Below are 19,994 nucleotides of genomic sequence, written 5' to 3'. Positions count from 1 at the left end.
TACAGCCAAAACAAGTCTCATCTGCATAATTTTTTTGGAATTGTAGTCCTCAATCCAGGATATACTTCTAAGCATGAATGAAACAGAATTCAATAAAGATACCCAATAGGACTGCCATCTGGTAGTTTTTTTTTTTTAAAAAAAAAATCCTCTTTACATTTAATGAGATAAAGCAAAATTGAAACTAGAATGTTTAAATTGCTAATACTCCTGAAATTACATAGAAGTGAATCAAAATTTTACCTCACTGTACAACTCTGACAATTGGGCCACCATCATGGATCACCTTCAGCTACCTGTTTCTCAACGGAAATAGAGACTGAACCGGAGTTGACAACTTCATTCACTGTCGTGCTCTCTATATAACCTTTTTCAGGCTCATCAATCCCTGCAGCATTTCCTTCCTGTGAACCAGTCAAAGGATCTGTTTGGCTGGGTAGAATATTAGCATCTGAAGGCTGCTTCTCGGATTCTATATCACATTTTTCAGGTTCATCAATCCCTGCAGCATTTTCTTCCTGCGAGTCTTTTGGGTTGGTTTGCACACTAGCATCTGAAGGCTGCTTCAAAGCAGGATCAGCATCTTTTTTGACACCAATATCCTTGGTAGAATTACTAGACTGCAACCACATAAACTGCAAAGCTTGGCCTTGCCAGATTTTGCCATTCAAGAATGCCCTTTCAGCAGATCGGCGCGTTGGAAAACATATACTAGCAGATATGTTTAACGTCTCCGAGCCACTATTACCATCTTGAGGCTCCAAATCTTCCAGCTCAACAGATGAAAGGTCACCAAAAGTGGAGAAATGTTCCTTCAAGGCGGCAACCTAGAAAATGAAACCCATTTATAATTAATCACACAAAGCTAAGAACAACATGGAAAAAGAATCTACAAATCAACCTGGACTGTTGTAACTAACCAAGGGAGATATAACACTAACAGAAAGTACTACAGAGCGTTTTCAGTTCCTTTCTCACATATTCAGAAGAATTATGGGGTACCTAAATTGGGCAGAAGCAACTTTGCAGAAAACAAGGATTTGCAAATATGAGAACAGACAAAACACACAGCTCATACCTTGGCCATGGGAAATATCAGTGCATTGTATAAGAAAATAAATGAATAATTTTCGAAGTGCAGAAAACATCTTTCAAAAACCCATCCTAGTGAGAAGGAGAAGATGGTAACAACACAGACATGGCTCTAACACAATAACAGCTCTGCCTTGGAAGAACATATAAGGCACAAATCCGAAGCAGCATAAGCAAATAGTACTAGAGTATATTCACATTATTATTTGCAAATACTGACAAATTTCAACTCTCTGAGAAAGGACTGGAAGAGATTACATTTGCCAGACCACTTGGCATAGGTGGAAGGACTTTGAAGGCGGTGGGGCGATTGTCTAGTTTGTATCTATTGAAAACAAAAGGTGCACCATGCGGTGCCAGTGGACGAATTGACTGCCTCAAGCATGAAGGTTCTTGTATAGCTACAGCAGAACATGGTATAGAACAAGAGCGCTCTGCATTCTCTGCTGATCTGCTACAATCGGAGACTGCTTCAACTGGTGTTGAGGATACATCATTAAGTTCCATGGAGCTTGACCTCTCTTTTGCAGAATTTGATACTGTTTCTCCTTCCTTCTGTTTCTCCAGATCCTGGTCTGAGACTGCTTCAGCTTTCACGCCTACAGCCTACACAAATGTAACCATACAACAACGGAAGAGAGGGTCCCATCATTAGTTTATATTAAACTCAATGAGATTATATTTTATATATACGGGGAGGAAAAACAAAGAAAAAACTGCAATAAACATTTTCACATAACTAAATAATTCTGAAGACAAATTAATGGTTATAGTCACACCTTGATGTAAGTTGTGGAGAAAAAAGAGTAAGAACTTTTACAGTTAGCATGCAGTTATATCATCATACGTGGGAGGGGGAAAAAAAAAGAAATATCAGATATCAACTTAAAGAACACTTTCTTTGGACAGTATTTAAAAAAGGAACAGGAAATTACTTGCTTCTCAAGTTTATTCAACTGACGTCGGAACTCATTGCGCTTCTGATCAAGCAGCTCCTGCTTCTTGCGCAATTCTTCCTTCAACAGTTCTAAACTCTCCACCTTTTTTTGCACAGCTGGCGGAGCTTTGGGACCATTATGAGCCACAGGCTTAGGTAGACCAGAAATAGGTAATGGAGCAGCAGGACCATGTTCAGCAGCTTTTGGGGCTGAGAACTGGACAATGTCTTTTCCTTTATAAGGAACAGATAGGTGGGGCGGAACCAAACTGGATTTCACTCCACGAGGAGTTAAAGGTAAATTACTACCACCATTTACTCCATCATCCATAATGTTATCCCTGTTTGCCCAAAAAAGCTTTATAAATCGGTTCCCCATCACAGCATCAGGTGCCTTTAAAGCAGCCTCAGCTTCTTCTCTCTTAGAAAATTGAACAAAAGCCCGATCACCACTCAGTGGGATCTGGATGTCAATGACCTCCCCAAATGTTTTAAAATGTGAAAGAAGAGCATCTGGTTTGTTGTCTTTCTGTGGAATGCCTCTCACAAACACCGTGCGAAGTGCCTTTTGAGGAGGTTTTCTCGTATTATGTGCAGAACTACTTTGGGGCCTGGAAGATAAGTCCTTCATTTGTGGGTCAATAGTATCTTCATTTGTTAGCTTCTCTGGACGGGATATGACCTGACTGCTGCCGAATAATTCCAGATCTTTCCCCGTTTCATCACAACTTGAAGCATTTCCTGTACAAGCAGTTCTCTCTTTCACATTCAACTTATTTTTAGAGCTTCGGATTCTTCCCCACACACTCTGAGATCCTGAAGCTGCCTTAGCACCTCTAAGTGGATGCTCAATATCAAAGGCATCACACTGCCCAACTTGATCATGATCGGAGGAGTCTGGAACTGACAAAGGGCCAGTATCATCAATGTTAGATGGATTTAAATCCTGGAGTGCTGCTGAAGTTTCAGGACGATCATTTGACCACAAAGGCTGATCAGGATCATAGAAATCAGCTCCCCCAGCCATAGGACCATCAACAAAAGCATCAGTCAAGCCCAATGCGTCATCAATCACTGGAAGTTTGCTACTTTTATTATTTAAAACTTTGCCACTAGCCAATGAGCCAGAAGGGCCTATCACAGGCAAAGAACCTTGTCCAGTAGCTGGTCCAAGCATGTGCGCATTAGGAAGTGACACGGGAAGATTAAACTGAGAAAGGCTCTGCAATTTGGAAAACAATTAAAATCAAAGCGCCCTGGTTAAAAAATTAGCGACGTACAAGAATACAGTGCTGACAGTACATGAATTGGGATTTCTTTGCCAAAATAATTGATAGGTTACTTTCTTACACAAAACACAAAGCATTTTCTAAAGAAGAATGACAAACAAGGGAATCCTGACTCGACTTACAAAACCTTAAATTAAAAGAGATGAAAATCAAATGGCCGAACACAGTCAATCAGCATCCCCATGAAGACCAGAGATAAAAACACCCTGAACATAATTGACAGAAACCATTCCCCCACAGAAAACGATAATGTAAGATACACTAATAACTATTGTCAGCTGAAAGTCCACACACCTGAACATCTTCAACTACAATACGATTTACTCCATGCTCCATCGGGCACATATCTCCTCTTAGGCAAAATCCACGCTCCTCAAAGTCTCTACATCTCTGCCTTGGAATACCCATATTCACGGTAGGATTCAAGGATGGCCTGAGTGTTCCCTGGAAACCAACGGAATGAAGTGTATCAAGACCGCCAATAGATATTCCTGGAACCATTCCAAATGCACTCCAAGATGAACTCTGTGCATTAGCAACAGTTTGCACCCCTCTTCCAGTAAAGAGACCAGGAGTAACAGGGCCCTGTGGAAACAGCTGAGATGCAATATCTACCGAGCTGAATCTGGGATCACGTGGGCCCCAAGGACTAAGTTCTCTTCCTCGACCCCTACTATTACTAGCATCACCGGGCAGTGATTGATTCAGCCTCATTCTTTGGTATGAATCCAAAGGGGCTTTAGAAAATGAGCCCATTCCTCGTCTTCTTGGGAACTTGGTTTCACTGAACTGAGAGTCCCCTTCCCCATAAGGATGTCCATTTTCAAAAGGCCTGTTTCGTTTCCTGAATGGTCTGTTGAAAACTGGTTCAACAGCCTCTGTCTCTTCAGATTGAGAATGCAATTCTCTCCTACGATGCTTATGATTGCGATCATCATCATCCTCTTCACTTATTTCTTTCTCTTCAGGATCATTGTTGTAATCAGAAGGTGAAAAGGCTCGCTTTGTAGATGAAACTTTAAGCTCCATGAATCAACACTGAACCTTGTTTATGACCACGATTAGTATGCCCCAGATAAATAAGTAATCAAATTAAATAGCCCCCATCAGTAAAAGTGACCAGTGCCTGAAAGGTGGAGAAAAGAATAGGTAAGACAAGCAAAATTTTGTTAAAGTCGTCAACGTTTTCTCACATGTAGAACAGAGCAAAAAAGCTTTTTTTTGGAGGAATTATAATAGACCACAAAATTAGACATAGGTTAAAAGAAACAGCACTTTCACAATAAAAATACAGTTGATTTGTGCATGCATCAACCCAAGCAGACAATTTCATGACCAAGCAAAGAAATTTCCAGCACTATGAACTCAACAACAACAACAACAACAACAACAACAACAACATTCCCAGTGAAATCCCACAATGTGGGGTCTGGGGAGGGTAAAGTGTACGCAGACCTTATGAACTATGAACTCATTGGCTTTATAAGATTGAGCTTTTATAAGGCTCTGTCATCGATATAACCAGTAACATGGCACCCATGATGGTGTAGCCGTGTAGGGTTTCAAAAAACTATCAGACGTCACAGATACTACGAAAAAGTAGACCTCGCAAGTTGGAACTAACGCACAAATAAAATACTCTTGTTCTTTTTTCTGTTTAGTGGGTTTGTGGGGGGATACCAAGATGGACATGAACCTTTTTCACTTTTTTCTTTTTGATAGCCCTGGTGTCTGGGCCAGCTCTCACGCACCTCGACTAATTCCACGGAATACCTGCCACCTCCCACAAGTAACAGCTAACTCTATCCACCAAAGCAAGGACAGATGGGAAGAAATCACCCAGTGTTTTTGTCTCTGCTAGGATTTGAACTTGAGACCTCAAGGTTCCCAACCCACTTCATTGACCATTAGGCCACACCCTTGGGTGCTTTTTCACTTTTCTTTCACCAAGAGGAAAGAAAGATATTTGATTTCACTCATTAACTACCACCAGAATGTCAAATGTATTGATATATCATTCACGAGGTGCTGTCCAATAATCACTTTAACCATAGCCAAATCATGCTCATAGTAGCACGTGAAAAGAAAATAGAAACAAACACAACTATTGGGATTTATTTAGAACAAGTTGATGATGACAATAAGTGAGTAGTAAACGGCACTCGGCATTCGTCATACGTACTGATTGAATGCTAACCAGGCATTGGTTGAATGTCCAATTCATTGAAAGGAAAAGGGTAGGACAAGGCAAAGATGAAACTTGCTAATAAATAACAAATACTAATGGAATACCAGAAGAAAGTAAGAAACTGAGAGGCCGCCAATTTCTAATAATAGATACAACAGAATATTAATAGATAATACTTTTCCTAGGGCAAGGATTTGTGCTTCAATGGGTTTAAAACAAGACAGTTACACAAATCCCCCCAAGGAGCATACACACCAGGACCTCATATTTAAATGAATCCTAGCAAAATCTATTGGATCAATATGGTTTCAGTACAACCTATGTACTGTTTTGCTCAAATGATATAGAATACAGTTACCAGTTCAAAAAAATAAAAAAAATTATTGGTCCTCAACGCTCAACTAAACCAAAAAAGCACCTCAACAGCGTGGCATAGTTCTATCTTTGTTTCATCCCATAAAAAGTTAATATTGTCTAGCTTCTTCTTCACACTCACAGGCATCCGAGACAAAGATAAGGAAGGTGGGAAGAGAGTCAAGAACATTGTTGATGAGAATCACTCTTCCCCCAAGGATAGATACTGCCTTTTCCATGAAGCTAGTCTCTTTTTGCACCTCTCAATTTTTTTGCACCTGTTTTGATTTGTATCCCGCTCCTAAAGGTATACCCAGGTAATATGTATCTTGATTTTACCAAATGTTGGGCTCTTATGTTATGTTGTCCACACTCCAAATGTAAGGGCCTGGCATGTGGAAGGGTGTTAGAATCCGACGTTGGTTGTGGAATGAATTATTGTCTCCTTATATGGTTTTGGACAACCCTCATTTCATGAGCTAACTATAGTTAGGCCCAAAACTCATTTTCCTAACAATTCACTATAAGAACTTAGAACTAATCTACACGAAAAAGAAATTTAAAACCCTAATAGTAACTTCAACCATTCATCTTGATTTCTCTCATGCTCACACATAACAATTAAGAACAAATATTTATTTAAAAAAAAAAAGCAGCACCTTGAGTCATAAATGAAGCTTCAGCATGCTAGAACAGCACATGACCCATCATACTCTAAAAATCCGCAAGATACTGCACAGGGATACTATGTTCACGAAAAACCTTCCTTTTCCAAAATATAAGTTTGATTTTCACTTTTTTAGTTCTTCACTTAGGAGAATGTATCAGTAAGTGATTTTTTTTGTTCCTCCTGGCTCCCTTAAAATTAAATCACCAGTGGGAAAGAAATAAGAGGCCAGAATGCTTCAATACAAACATCAAAAATGGCATCAGTGGGTTCTTTTACTGTGAAACATGGAGATATGAAAAGATACAGCCGCTCTCCTCCACAATAATGTGTCTCCACCATTTGACAAAAATAAAGCTCTGAATTAGGTGAAATAGCTTATAGCAGTGAATAGTTTAAGAGCTGCACTGGAAACCTACATAAGCCAATGTTAACTATTTTTGATGTTACCATTTTCAAAAAAAGAAATATGCTAACCATTTTTGACAAATCCTGCAGTAAATACAGGCATAATACCGCCATTATAACATAGGCATCGCAATAACCATTTAGAGCCCATAATTAAGCATTGCCAGGTAGCCCCTAAGGTTTTTGTCTAATGGCAGGAGCACAACACGTGATAAAAGCGGGTTACATGTCGTGGGTAATGTTTTTGTCGAATGGCAGGAGCACAACACGTGATGCGCGGGTTACATGTCGCGGGTTCAAACCTTACCGCAGACAAAGAGTTGGTATTTAAGTGCAAAAAGGAAAAACGCAAATAAGCAACAAGGAACATGGGGCTTAAAGAAAAAAGTGAGAAGTGAAGCGCACGCTGCTTTGAAGTGAAGCGGACAATTTATGTGAAATTTTAAAAAATCAAATGTCTATATATTTAGTAAATAAAAATTAAATTGCAATTAATATAACTAATCTCAGCATTAAATATGCTAGGTCCACATTAATACAACTCAAAATTGAAATTTAAGGAGACAGTTGATTCTCGCTGGCATCACTTCATGCATCATCGTTTGAAGCGAATACTTTTCAAAAGTGCATGGCTTCACCCATGAAGCAATCATCCCTTGCTTTGCATCGCTTCATCACTATAGTGATGAAGTGATAACTTATAGTAACAGTGTATATAAATTTGAAGCATTTCACTTCAGGGTTATCGTCAATTGGGGATGATGGGCCCAATTCTATTGGAAAGTGGCAAGACATAGTCTAATCAGAGCTAGCAAACAAGAGGTAAAGAAAGGGTCAACAGTTAGATTTGAACCTATAGTCAATCCTCTGTTGACTCGTGGCAATGATGTCTCCAATCAATGGTAATATTAATAAATCAAATCACACGGAGCTGGAAAGGACTTCGGTAATCATAATAAGGTCTCACCTTCATCCAAGAAAATGAACACCGAAGCTTAAACAGAAGTTCGTAAAGGACAGCAACAGTCTCTCTTTTTTCCCTTTTAAATATAAGAAGGACAGAAATAGTCTAAACTTGCTAATGTTTCACTACCTTAGGACCTTTTTTTTCCTTATAAAGGAAATGATCTAAGATAGTGAAACTGAAAGAACAAGAAAACTAGACGAATCTTTTTTTTGTTTTTTTCTCTTTGTGGAAAATCAATTCATTTTCTAATCTCCAAATATTGGACATATAGGATTCATATATCCAACATTAACTAATTGGGGTCGAAACGTAGTTGTCTGAACGTCCATCAGAGCGATAAGTTACGGGATCATTTTTTTAATCTAGTACTAAAGTCGCTCAAACTAAAAAACAAGGGGAAGTACCATTGTACTGAAACACATTGTTTTTGTTCATTTGCCTAATATGGTAATCGACCTTTAGTGTCAATTGTGGCATTTCTGGATGGATTTGTATGTCATGCCTTAATAGGTTACTACTGTTATGCTGCTATCGGAAGCAAATTATTTACTTGCCTAAGTTGTTTGGACGTTTCGATAGTACAGAAAGGGTACCAATTTCTAAATGTTTCTTTCTCTTTCCGGGTAATCAATTCTTTCTAATCTCCAAATATTGGACATGTAGGATTCATATATCCAACATTAACTAATTGGGGCCAAAACGTATTTGTCTGAATGAGTTCAAGTAATCCTATCTATCGGAACGATAAGTTACTGTATGATTTTTCAAAACTAGTACTCCCTCTGTTTTAATTTGTTTGTCTTACTTTCCTTTTTAGTCTGTTTCAAAAAGAGAACCTCTTTCCTTTTTTGGCAACTCTTTAATTTCAACTTTCCATACGGTATGTTTAAGACCACAAGATTAAAGATCATTCTGGTACATTCTACATATCTTTAGTTAACAACCACAAGATTCAAAAGTCCTCTTTACTTTCTTAAACTTCGTGCCAAGTCAAAACCAGACAAACAAATTGAAACGGAGGGAGTATCCAAAATTAATTAATTGGGGTCAAGACGTAGTTGTGTGAGTGAGTTCAAGTAATCCTATCAGAGCGATTGGATCATTTTCTAAATCTAATACTAAAGTCACTCAAACTAAAAACAAGGGAAGTAAATACCGTTGTACTACCTCAGTCAATTATGAGCCAAAATCCCTCAGTTACCCCGAAAAGGGAGATATGATCGGTACCCTTTTTGTACTATCGAAACGTCCAAACAACTTAGGCAATTAAATAATTTGCTGCCAATAGCAGCATAACAGTAGGAACCTATACAGACCACCAAGCCAGATTTAAGATATGACATACAAATCCATCTAGAACTACCCACCGTTGACAATAAAGATCAATTACCATATTAGGCATTGTTGTCAAAGGTGCACTTACGCCCTGAAGCGAGGCTCAAAACATGTAGGGCGCTTCGCCTCGCTTAATGGGAGCTTCAGTGTTGTCATCAAGGATCTAAGACATACTTTTCCTTGCCAATGAGCATTTCTTGAAGAGGCGACACTAAACAATTAATATTTCACTTTATTGTTATTTTTTTTTCCAATCTTTTCCATATATTTGTTATTCATGCTTATAATTATTAGACTTGGAGGGGCTAGCACCCTTTCCACGTATCGTCAGTAGTATTATTTAGTAATCGCGTAGTTATCTATTCTTCGATGTGTATCACTATCCATTGCGCATTTGTTTTATATCTTGCTATTTTGCTGTCATATTTTTTGTGTCTGCGTGGAATTCTTTTTCATTTATTTTCCTTTCCTTTCTTTTCTTTCCTTTTGTAAACAGTCTCTCTGCGCCACAAAGGTAGGGGTAAGGTCTGCATACATCCCACTCTCCCCATACCCCACTTGTGGGATTACACTGGATATGTTGTTGTTGTTGGACTAAACATATACATTTGTATTTTTTCTCCATTTCGGGTTTTTTCATTAAAGCCCATGCTGTATTAGCTCTTTTTGCTTAAAGACGCAACAAACCTTAGCGCTTTTTTGCTCTTGTCGCTTTTGATAAGACTGATATTAGGCAAACGAACAAAAATAATGTAATTTTTTTAATCCCTCAATTGATATCGTACTTAAAAAGAGCTCTACAACCACTTCCCCATTAGCCATAAGTATCAAACGATAAAATGAATAATAATCCAATAAATACAAAAATCAATTACCAACCGACTTTAATAGTTTCAATGCAGAACCCTAACTGAATCGAACCAATACAATCAACAACTTCACAATAAATTACTTACCAATAATTTTAAAAAAGAAAAAATTGGTTCCAAAATATACTCTGAAAAAAAGGTAGAAGAAGCGAACCTGAAAACGAATTGGATTGTTAGGGTTTGGATTCAATGTAGTCAATTCGTAAAATATATCGATTATATCGGCGAAAATTGGCCGGACCGTAAGAATAAAAGACGTCTTTGTCTATTTCTATTTTGTTGCTTTCTTATTATTTTTGGAAGAGAGAGAGAGGGTTTTACAGTCCCATGCTTTCGTACCTCGACTTTTCTTCCAATTTAGATCCTCGTTATTGCAAAGTTTGTTTGCCAAATAAATTTACATGATTGTTAGTACATGTTATTTTATAGTAATAAAATATTTTTCAATTCTTTCTTTTTACAGCTTGTTTGGGTGGTAGTTACCTATTGTATTTGTTAGTTTACGTATGATGTTTGTTTTAATTAAATTTTATTATACTGTTAAATACATAAAGTGAAAAGTCTTCGGTCGATTTGATGAGATCGCCTCATTATCTTATTTTTTCTTCCCGTTTTGTATTTTATCTAATAATCTCATTTTATTCTTTACCTATTTTTTTATAACAGCTCTACCCTATACTCTACTTTACTTGTAGGTTCATTCTTCAAATTGTTGATATGAGACATTATGTAAGGAACGATATAATCTATCTAAATGTTGTATTTATCAAAACAATGCAGTTCAATACAACACAATATAATATAATATGAAACAACCATCCAAATGAAGTGTTAGAGATAATGGTCAATAACACACGTGAAGTATCACTTTTTTGCGAGTTTTCCTACCTGAACTATCAAGTGTTTGTGTTTCCTACTTAAATTATCACCAACTATTTATCAAAATACATATCGACTAATATTTGATAGTGCATCGTGTACACTTTTTTTTTTTTTGTTTAAAAATGGCACGCTGATAGCTAAAGGTATTAATGGGAAAATTAAAAAAGAGGAGATATTGGATGTAAAATCAACACAAGTATTTTAGCGTGGAAAGCTCCATCTCAAGAGAAGAAAAACCACGACCTACCTCATGTAGAAATTTTCCCAAACTTCACTAAACACAAGCAACTTGTTTCAGGTTACAATGCCTTGTAAACCCAAGGAACTATTTCAAAAAATCCCTTCCCAACTCTTTTTTCGCTCAACAATTCCAAACAGTTAACTCTCTCTTCACACACTTCAATGACTCTACCCAGTCAAAAAAGTCCCTTATAAATCGATACACATCTATTATGCAATTCTAGGAATGGAAATAAGTGGAATTGACCACCACTATGAACCTAACTATTACGACTCAGAACTGAATGGTATATCTTGATAGGAACAAAATCTTTGTTGCTACTCTAGTAGGCTCTCTCGAGACTCTAATGTTGACTCTGCTCTCACTCTAGAGGTCTCTCTCTTTGGATGTGTTTAAGCTACAAAGCTTCTTGACGTGTTGTTTATATAAGGGTGATTGACTCTTTTTCTTGATCGAATCCATTCAAGTCTTGGTTTCATAATGCGTTCGAAAACTAATCCTTATTTGACATAGATTTCCTTCTTTCCTTATTTGCGTGTACGACTTCCCTTCTGATACTCTAATGCTAGTTCCATGTGTTCGACTTATAGTAATATTTTCATACCTTGAAATTGAACATTTCCTCGAATAGGAATGAGTTGATAATTTCAATTCTCCCAGTTGGCCTGAAACAACTTTCCTTCGGCAATCTCAAGACTTCTTTCTAAGGACCAATTCCTTTGAACAATTCCTCTCTTGTTGAGACTGCTTCACTAGCTCCTTTGGAGATCTTTCTGGATTTCTGGTTCTTTAATGTCATTCTTTAGTGATAAGCGTAAGGACCAAATTCACTCAGTCTTCTTTTCAACAAGTTTTCTTTTCTTGTGTCCTCTCCAGTGCCTTCTAAATAGGACTGAGTTCTTATATACATAAGAACAGTTCCTTTACAATGCATTCTAAGTGGCACTTGATATTTTTGCAATGCAAATTTTCTTCCACCCCCCACCCCTCCCCCGGTCTCTTATTCAATATTTCTAAGTAGGATTGAGTTCTTTTATAAGTAAAAATCAATTCTTTTATAGTGCGGCCTATCTTTACAACTGGATGTACATGTGCTCTAAATAGAAATCAGGCTCCTTAAGTAAGAAACTGTTTCTTTCCAATGTTCCTAGCTTTTGCATATGAAGACTTTGTCTGTCTGCTTTTTAAGGGACCAATTCCTTTATCTTGTTAGCTTATCATGTTTCATTTAAGAGTTGGTATATGAACTGCTATCTTTATTTTCCCCCTTTTTCTCATTACAAAAAAGCACACGTCTTTTTTGCCACGCGGTTTAATACAGATGCAACAGAGAAATCATTAAAATCAGAGCAGATAACAACAAAAGAATTTCTTTAATGCATTAGTAGAGTCATGAAAATTCTGTCAAAACATATAATTGCATTAGTCTGCCAATTATAACCACATATATAGGAATAATACTATTAAAGGAAATTGTTTTAATAGTGGAGAATTACATGACTCTGGCGGAACTAAGAAAACACTAAATCTATGAGCTTGATTCTTTGCTAGTGGAGGATTGAAGGCAAGTCAGGAACTTTTCTCAATTGAATTCATGTGTGCTGTCATAAGCTCAGCTGCTAAGTTTGTAATCTCAGCTCTCTTCATTCTCGACTTCTGCCTTTCTTTCTTCTGTGAGTTCTCCCGGTAAGTTTGTGACTTCACTTCTATCTTGAGTCTTTTTAACTGTTTTAGGACTAGTCCTTCACTGGAGGAACAAGTTTCTTCTATCCCTCGGAAGACGCTATCTGATAGTTGAGAGTTACTCTCAATTTTAACCTTTTTCCCCTATCATCAAATAGTTGAGGGCTATTTTCAGTTTCAACTTTTTTCCCCCAAGAACCATCATCTTTTTCCACCTTCCCCCCCAAGAACCACCATTTTTTTTCTTCCAAATTTTCCCTTTCATCATCACTTACTTTTATAGTGTTTGGCTCATTATATACCTCATTCTTTGTTATTCCCCTTTTGTTTTTATCAAAAGCACCATCAAGTGCAACAAGAAAGTTTCTCTTGGTTATTTTGGATACAAAAGATGCACATTAATTTTTTCTTACTATTTGCTTTGCCCTGGTGGAAAATTCCTTCCTGCTGCTGCTCTATTCATTTTCTATGAGAGTGAGCTCTCTTTTAGATAGAACTTCCTCAATCATGGTCCATCCCTTGGTCCTTTTAAGGAATTCCTTCACAACTCTCATTGTCTGGATGATTTCAATTTCTTTTTCCAAAGTATGCTCTTCTTTAGAGCTTTTAGAGAAATCTCCCTCATTCTCATCCATTTTTTTAAATCCAATATGCCACCAGACATATTTCTTAGTGATTACTTTATAAATATAAATCAATTGGTCTTTACATCATGGAAATAATTAGAATTAGACTAAATAATAAAAGTCAATATCAAACTAGTTCTAGCTATCATTCTACTTTGCCACTTGAGCTAAAAATTGTAAAATCTTATCTAAGAGTGACATCTAATGTTTCATTCTCCTTTTTGTTGTTCCTCTGCCTTTTTGTATAATTGAAGATCAGTAGTAGCATCATCAACATCTTGAAATCTTTTCTTTTACGTCTCAATTGCATGTCCAATGATGTGTTTGGTTTTAATCCTCAATGTTGGACAAGCGGATTTGTCCAAGTTCAGTAGTCTTATCCCTTGTGTTGGTAGCTCCATGAAAGAGTTGAAGACATGCTTTCCAGCACTGTCCAAAGCATGGTTGCGAAAAAATCTTCTAAATCATTTCTTTCTCTGTAAGTATGTGCCAAGGTAATTTGATAGTGTTGCCTTAGTACCCAGATGTTCTCAACTATGATCCTGATATGCCATGCTATTTCTTAGCTGCCTTCAATGATGTTTTTTATAACCATGGAATCTATGTCAATTTTAACTTGACTCAAATTCATAGTAATACTTACTCAACCATGGAATCTATGTCAATTTTAACTTGACTCAAATTCATAGTAATACAACAAGTAAGTGCTTCTCTAATGGCAACAACTTCAGCTTTAATGTTTATGGTCTCTTGTATCTCCCCCCCCCCCCCCCCCCCCCTTGAGCAAATATAAGGTTCCTCTATGATTCTTAAACAATAACCATATAAGCTCCTCCCTAAATTACCTCTACTAGCCCCATCTGGATTACACTTGATGATTCTAGTTTCTAGTGGTTTCTGGACAATCTTCTTGTAGTACAACTTTGGTTCGTAATTGTCCATGAACTTCACTGAACTTGGCCAGTTGGCAGGCAACTGTTTCATTGTTGGATATCTAGCTATTGCCAGTTGCGAGATCCTGAGGTTATCTGGTACACTAACATGTTGTAGCTCATTTTTCCTTCATGCCTAATAGTGTTTCTCCTCTTCCATAGCTCCCATAGGATAATAACAAGAACTGCACTCAGGATTGGCTTTATCTTAGGAATTGGAGAAGCCTTCTACCAAGTGATTATTACTTGAGACACTGTGAGTCCTCCCATATTTATACCTGCAAAACTAGCAAACATTCTCCATAGCTTATAGGCTGTTGGAGAGTTTAGAAAATTATGTTCCACGATCTTCTACTTAGAATCTTAGCCAATACAAGCATTTAGATGCTATATTGACTCTCATTCCTTTAGCACACATCTGTGGGAATTATAAACTTCCATCTGCTCTGTAGCATAAAAAGCCATTTTGAAAGGTTATTTCTTTATCCATATGTTATTGGAGATGCTCTCCTTTTCCTCCATATGTCTGATATAATCCCATGCAGTCTTAACTGTGAATTTCCCACTCTTATCCAGCATCCGCTAGGCTTTGTCCAGTGTATTTGGTTGTGAAGTGAAAAGGATAATGCATTGTATATGTTGTACAATATCTTCTGAAATACACAATCTAAGTCAATCAAGTTCCATCCATCACTGTCGGCAAATTCTTTTAATTCTATCTCATCCTCTTGTATGTTTTCAGATATCTAGTGATATAAAGGACCCAGTGAAGTCCAATTGTCAAGCAAGAAACTTGAATCTCCCTCTTTAATTTACCACTATGTTTGATGTTCCACTAATTCCCTAACTGTTGGGGAACTGAGAGTTGACGAGCACTTGTACGGGTACCGGTGTACCTGCATGGGTAATCAAAACATGAAATAAATAAATAAAGTGACGGAGATTATGTGTTTAGCCTTCGGGCCATGAAGATGGTGGGTAAATCCATTAGGTTGGTATGATTGCTGCTTATTTGGGCTATGATGGCCACATTAGATTGGATATATGTGATTATTGATTTGATTTGGATTTATCACTCCACATCTCGTCTAAACTATGAAAAGGACATATATACTTGATATTGACTAATATTGTGCATTTGAATGGTGTACGCATATCCCTTCATACTTTCAAGATATTAATGGCATTTGACTGATGAAAGACAAGATAGGAGCCTGGGAGGCCAGATATTGGATATGGTATTTGGACGGAGTGACGATGATGATTTAGCCAAATGGCTGAGACCCGATGTGATCTGGGAGATCTGGTTGTCACGACCTATTTTGCCTAAGTCGTGCGGGCACTTACCTTCTCACCTCGGTAAGCGAACCCTCAACCCAACACATGAATAAATACACAAAGAATGAAATTAAGCAACGGAATAGAATAAATACGTAAGTCTCATGATACATACATACTTATATATATATGTAGTAGAATAGTGCGGAATGACGATAAACACCCCTAGGGTCTAGTCTGAATAACACAAGAGCATCTAAAGGGAAATAATACAATCTGGAATACTAATACATAAAGTGTCTATGTCTTTGAATAGAATAGGACATAAAGATAGAAAGTCTTCAAGGCAGCGGACGTCCATGCTCACCCTGGAAACTCAAGAGAAAGTTAAAACGACGATCAGCCACGCGTCACGGAAGTGGATCCGACCTGATACTCTGCATTCATAAAAGAATGCAGCAAGTGCATGTCATTAAAAACAGTAGTACTGGTAGGCATCATCGACCGACTAAGCATAGCTAACACTATTCAGATAATAAAGCAGATAAGCAAATAAACCAACAAGTATAAGACAATACAATCAATTCTAAATATTCGTCATCACCTACGTAAAGCATCTAATCCCAAATGTGCCAAATCTGATATATATGTCCAGTCTAATCCAGCATCACCACACAACACGAAACATCTCAATCAAGTCATAATGCAATGCAACGGAATGATGGTATGAATGCAATGCTATGCCATGCAAGTGCGGTGTACACATGTACTCCGGACGGAAATATCGACGTCTCGGTAGCACAATCCAGCGTGACTCGCGAAGTCTAAGTGCCACCCGTCCTGAATCTTTGCCCAACAGATAGACGGGACCCCGGATCTTTGCCCACGGAGGGTTCTCACCGGCACCACCCTGGGGGACCCGCGGAGTTCATGCACTAACAACGATTCCGGGACTAACATCAGATATCGGCCATGCAACAACGATTCCGGAATTGATCATTAGACATCGGCCATCTCACGTCACTCAAGTAAAAAAGTTTTATCAAGTATCAATTTCACTCAATGAACGATTCCAGGATGAACATCGGACATCGGCCATCTCACGTCACTCAAGTAAAACTGAGCCCAGCTCATCAAGTTTTTCATCAAATATCATCAATATCTCAACAGTGTATCATGAAAATGAGAGTGCGTACAATGCATGAATCACATTAACAATCAAGCTCAATATCACAAGTACCAACAATGGGTACGCCAACAATATATCCGAATCACAAATACCAACAGTGGGTATCCCAAAAATGTATCCGAATCACAAATACCAACAGTGGGTATGCCAACAATATATCTGAATCACAAATACCAACAGTGGGTATGCCAATGATATAACCGAATCACAAATACCAACAGTGGGTATGCCAATGATATAACCGAATCACAAGTACCAACAGTGGGTATGCCAATGATATAACCGAATCACAAGTACCAACAGTGGGTATGCTAATGATATAACCGAATCACAAGTACCAACAGTGGGTATGCCAATGATATAACCAAATCACAAGTACCAACAGTGGGTACGCCAACAGTATATACAGGTACAAATACCAACAATGGGTATGCCAACTATATCATACTCAAGACGATAAAACATAATCCAATATCTACCAACGACTCATGGCATCAAGCCGGCACAATAAAATAATCAAATCACACATAACGGGGTGGCTAGCCCCAACACATAACAGGGCCCAACCTAAGGCAATATCCAACCCGACTTCATACCCGAAGGTTCACATGTTGTCTCCGACAATAAAATCTAAATATGCGTTTCACTATACGAAGTCTCACCAATGGTAAGCCATAACCTACCTGGATGGCCGAACTGCAACACCAACAACTCACTCTTTTGCCTTGCCTTTCCGCTGAGCCTCAAAACCCAAGTAGTCTAAGCATAATCGAAATCTAAATTAGAAATCACGAAGAATGATACTAATATTGTTACTATTCATTCTAGGTCAATTCCAACCCTAGAAATTGGGGAAACGGGTCCACAAGGGAAAAATGGGAAGTTCGAAAGTAAAATATCAAATTAAGCACTAGGTGACCATAACCCAACCACTAATTGCTGATTTAACTCAAAGATTGGCCTAGTTTCTGATTTCAAGCAAAACCCCCAAATTGGGTATAAACCCTAAGTCTTTGATTCCGAAATTCAACACTAGAAGTAGAAGATATATGATTAATAAGCTTAGATTAGTCAAAATTTGACATAAACATCATCAATTTCCTCATACATGAGGCTAAGGAAAAGTTAATCAAAAACCCTCTTTCAACTTCCATCACTAAGGCGTTATTAAAGGGAAGGGGGAAATCTAGAATGATTGTGATAAGGAAGAGTAAAGTAATGGGCAAGATTTACCTCCCAGAATGTCTCCAAAATATCTCCAAGAACTATTCCCCAAAGCTCTAATTTCGAAATGGGAAATAATGAGGGTCTAAGGGCTAATTTAAATCACACTTACTGAAAATACCTGACCTGTCACCGCCACGACGGGGATGCTACAGCGGCGTAGCTATAAGGCCCTTAAGGCCGCCATGGCGGTCTGGCCAACAATACCCATGGCCGCCCTAGCGGCCAACACACCGCAGCAGCGGTGCCGTCTCGACGGCACTGGTGCCCCCATTTCGGGCACCAGGTACCAGAATTTCTCCCAATTTTCTAAGTCTTAATCAAAATCCCGGGCCATTCCCGAGGCCATCTGCTCACAAACCATACACACAGTCCCACACAAAAATACTCTATGAAAGAGCTCGTGGCCTCGAAATTTTCAACGGAGGTCTCGTTGACCGAGTCAACCCCCGACGCCTTAGTTCTAATTTCCAACCCAAGTCCCAAAATGCATCCAAGTGCATTGGGAACCGAACCAAATATACACACAAGTCATAAACAACCATACAGACCTCTCGGAATAAACAGATTTTTGAAAAAGATCCGTTTACACAGAGTCAACTTCGGGTCAAAATGAGCTAGTCAATGCTCGGAAAAAACGAAAATGCCGAAAAGACTATAACGACCAAACAAGTCGTTACATTAGTATTTCGGGTGGGTATACGGATTTCATAAGCCCCCCATGGGTCACCTAAAACCTACTGCAGGAGCGTGTGTATGCCGGGACTGATGAAAAGGCTGAATCATTACGGCTATACTTAGAAAGTAACTAACTTTATGAACTGATTGAGTTGTGGATACCTTTTGTGCTTGTTGAATGCTTATGAACTATGGACTTTGGAACTAACTAAGCAAGGAGAGCATTCTCAGAAGTACCAACCTTCGTCATCGCTATAGTTCTCGACAATGCTGCTGGGTACACATACTTCCTGTACTCCCTCTACACTTGCTGCACCTTTTGCGTGTAGGTACGAATCCGGGCACGAGTGGAGGCTTGTAGATCCTTTGGAGAATTTCTCGGAGTTTTAGTGTGAGCCTGTGATAGTTCCACGCCGCCAGACTCCCTCTTATCTTTAATTTCCTGTCTTTCAATACTTCAAATAGTTTGTTGTGTTATTCAGTCTTGTATTCGGATTAATAGCTATGTACTTGTGACTTCCAGGTTTTGGGGGATGTATTGACTTAGACTATTTCATTTCCTTATTATTAGACCTATTATGAGACTTATTATGGTTGTTGTTTATTAATTCCACAATTTACTTATGTTTCGTGACTTAGATATAATTTGGGGATTTTGGGTCGTGACACTGAATGCAAGGTATTCTATTTTTATGCTCAATCTTTCTCCGTGCCTGAAATGTGGCTTAATGAGGATGTAATAAAAGAATCATAATCAATGATATTATCAATAACAACTACATATACCATAGAAAATGTTAGTATGTAATAAAAAAAATCATTTTTAAATGTTTCTATTGTCTCTCCGAGTTTTTTAATTTGAAACGGTCCGCGTGTCGCGCAAGTACGTATACCAGTTACATCGAATAGAATCCCCCCATCAGACCCAGTAGGCTCTTGTGTTGCAAATAATTGTATTTCTCTCTTTTCCTATTTTATCCAGGAATTTAACTTTACTTAAACTTATTGATCCATAATATCTTTGATAATTAAAAACTTTATAGGTATAACACTATTTTTTAGTATAAAATTTTAGTTTATTTTAAAGGTATAATTACAACTAATGATTTCATTGTGCAAGTACGAAACAAGTAGTCCTTGCAAAATTTTCAAAAC

General features: G+C 38.0%; 1 protein-coding gene across 2 annotated transcripts; it reads right to left on the bottom strand.

The window, feature by feature from the left end:
• LOC132616720 (zinc finger CCCH domain-containing protein 41-like) lies at positions 1-10,468 on the bottom strand. Of its 2 annotated transcripts, none has more exons than XM_060331316.1 (5): positions 10,446-10,468; positions 3,613-4,444; positions 2,028-3,251; positions 1,351-1,698; positions 1-827 (listed from the first exon to the last, which is right to left on the bottom strand). In XM_060331316.1, exons 2-5 carry the CDS (start codon positions 4,345-4,347, stop codon positions 276-278), a joined length of 2,859 nt encoding a protein of 952 aa, XP_060187299.1. In that variant the 5' UTR covers positions 4,348-4,444; positions 10,446-10,468; the 3' UTR covers positions 1-275. The 2 variants fall into 2 exon arrangements, with proteins under 2 accessions (XP_060187299.1, XP_060187298.1); XM_060331315.1 differs by lacking the exon at positions 10,446-10,468 and adding an exon at positions 10,261-10,439.
• Positions 10,469-19,994: the final 9,526 nt, after the last annotated feature.

The sequence above is a fragment of the Lycium barbarum genome, chromosome 11 (genome assembly GCF_019175385.1).
Source record: "Lycium barbarum isolate Lr01 chromosome 11, ASM1917538v2, whole genome shotgun sequence".
NCBI classification, from domain to species: domain Eukaryota; kingdom Viridiplantae; phylum Streptophyta; class Magnoliopsida; order Solanales; family Solanaceae; genus Lycium; species Lycium barbarum.
This window is presented reverse-complemented; position numbering and strand designations above follow the sequence as displayed.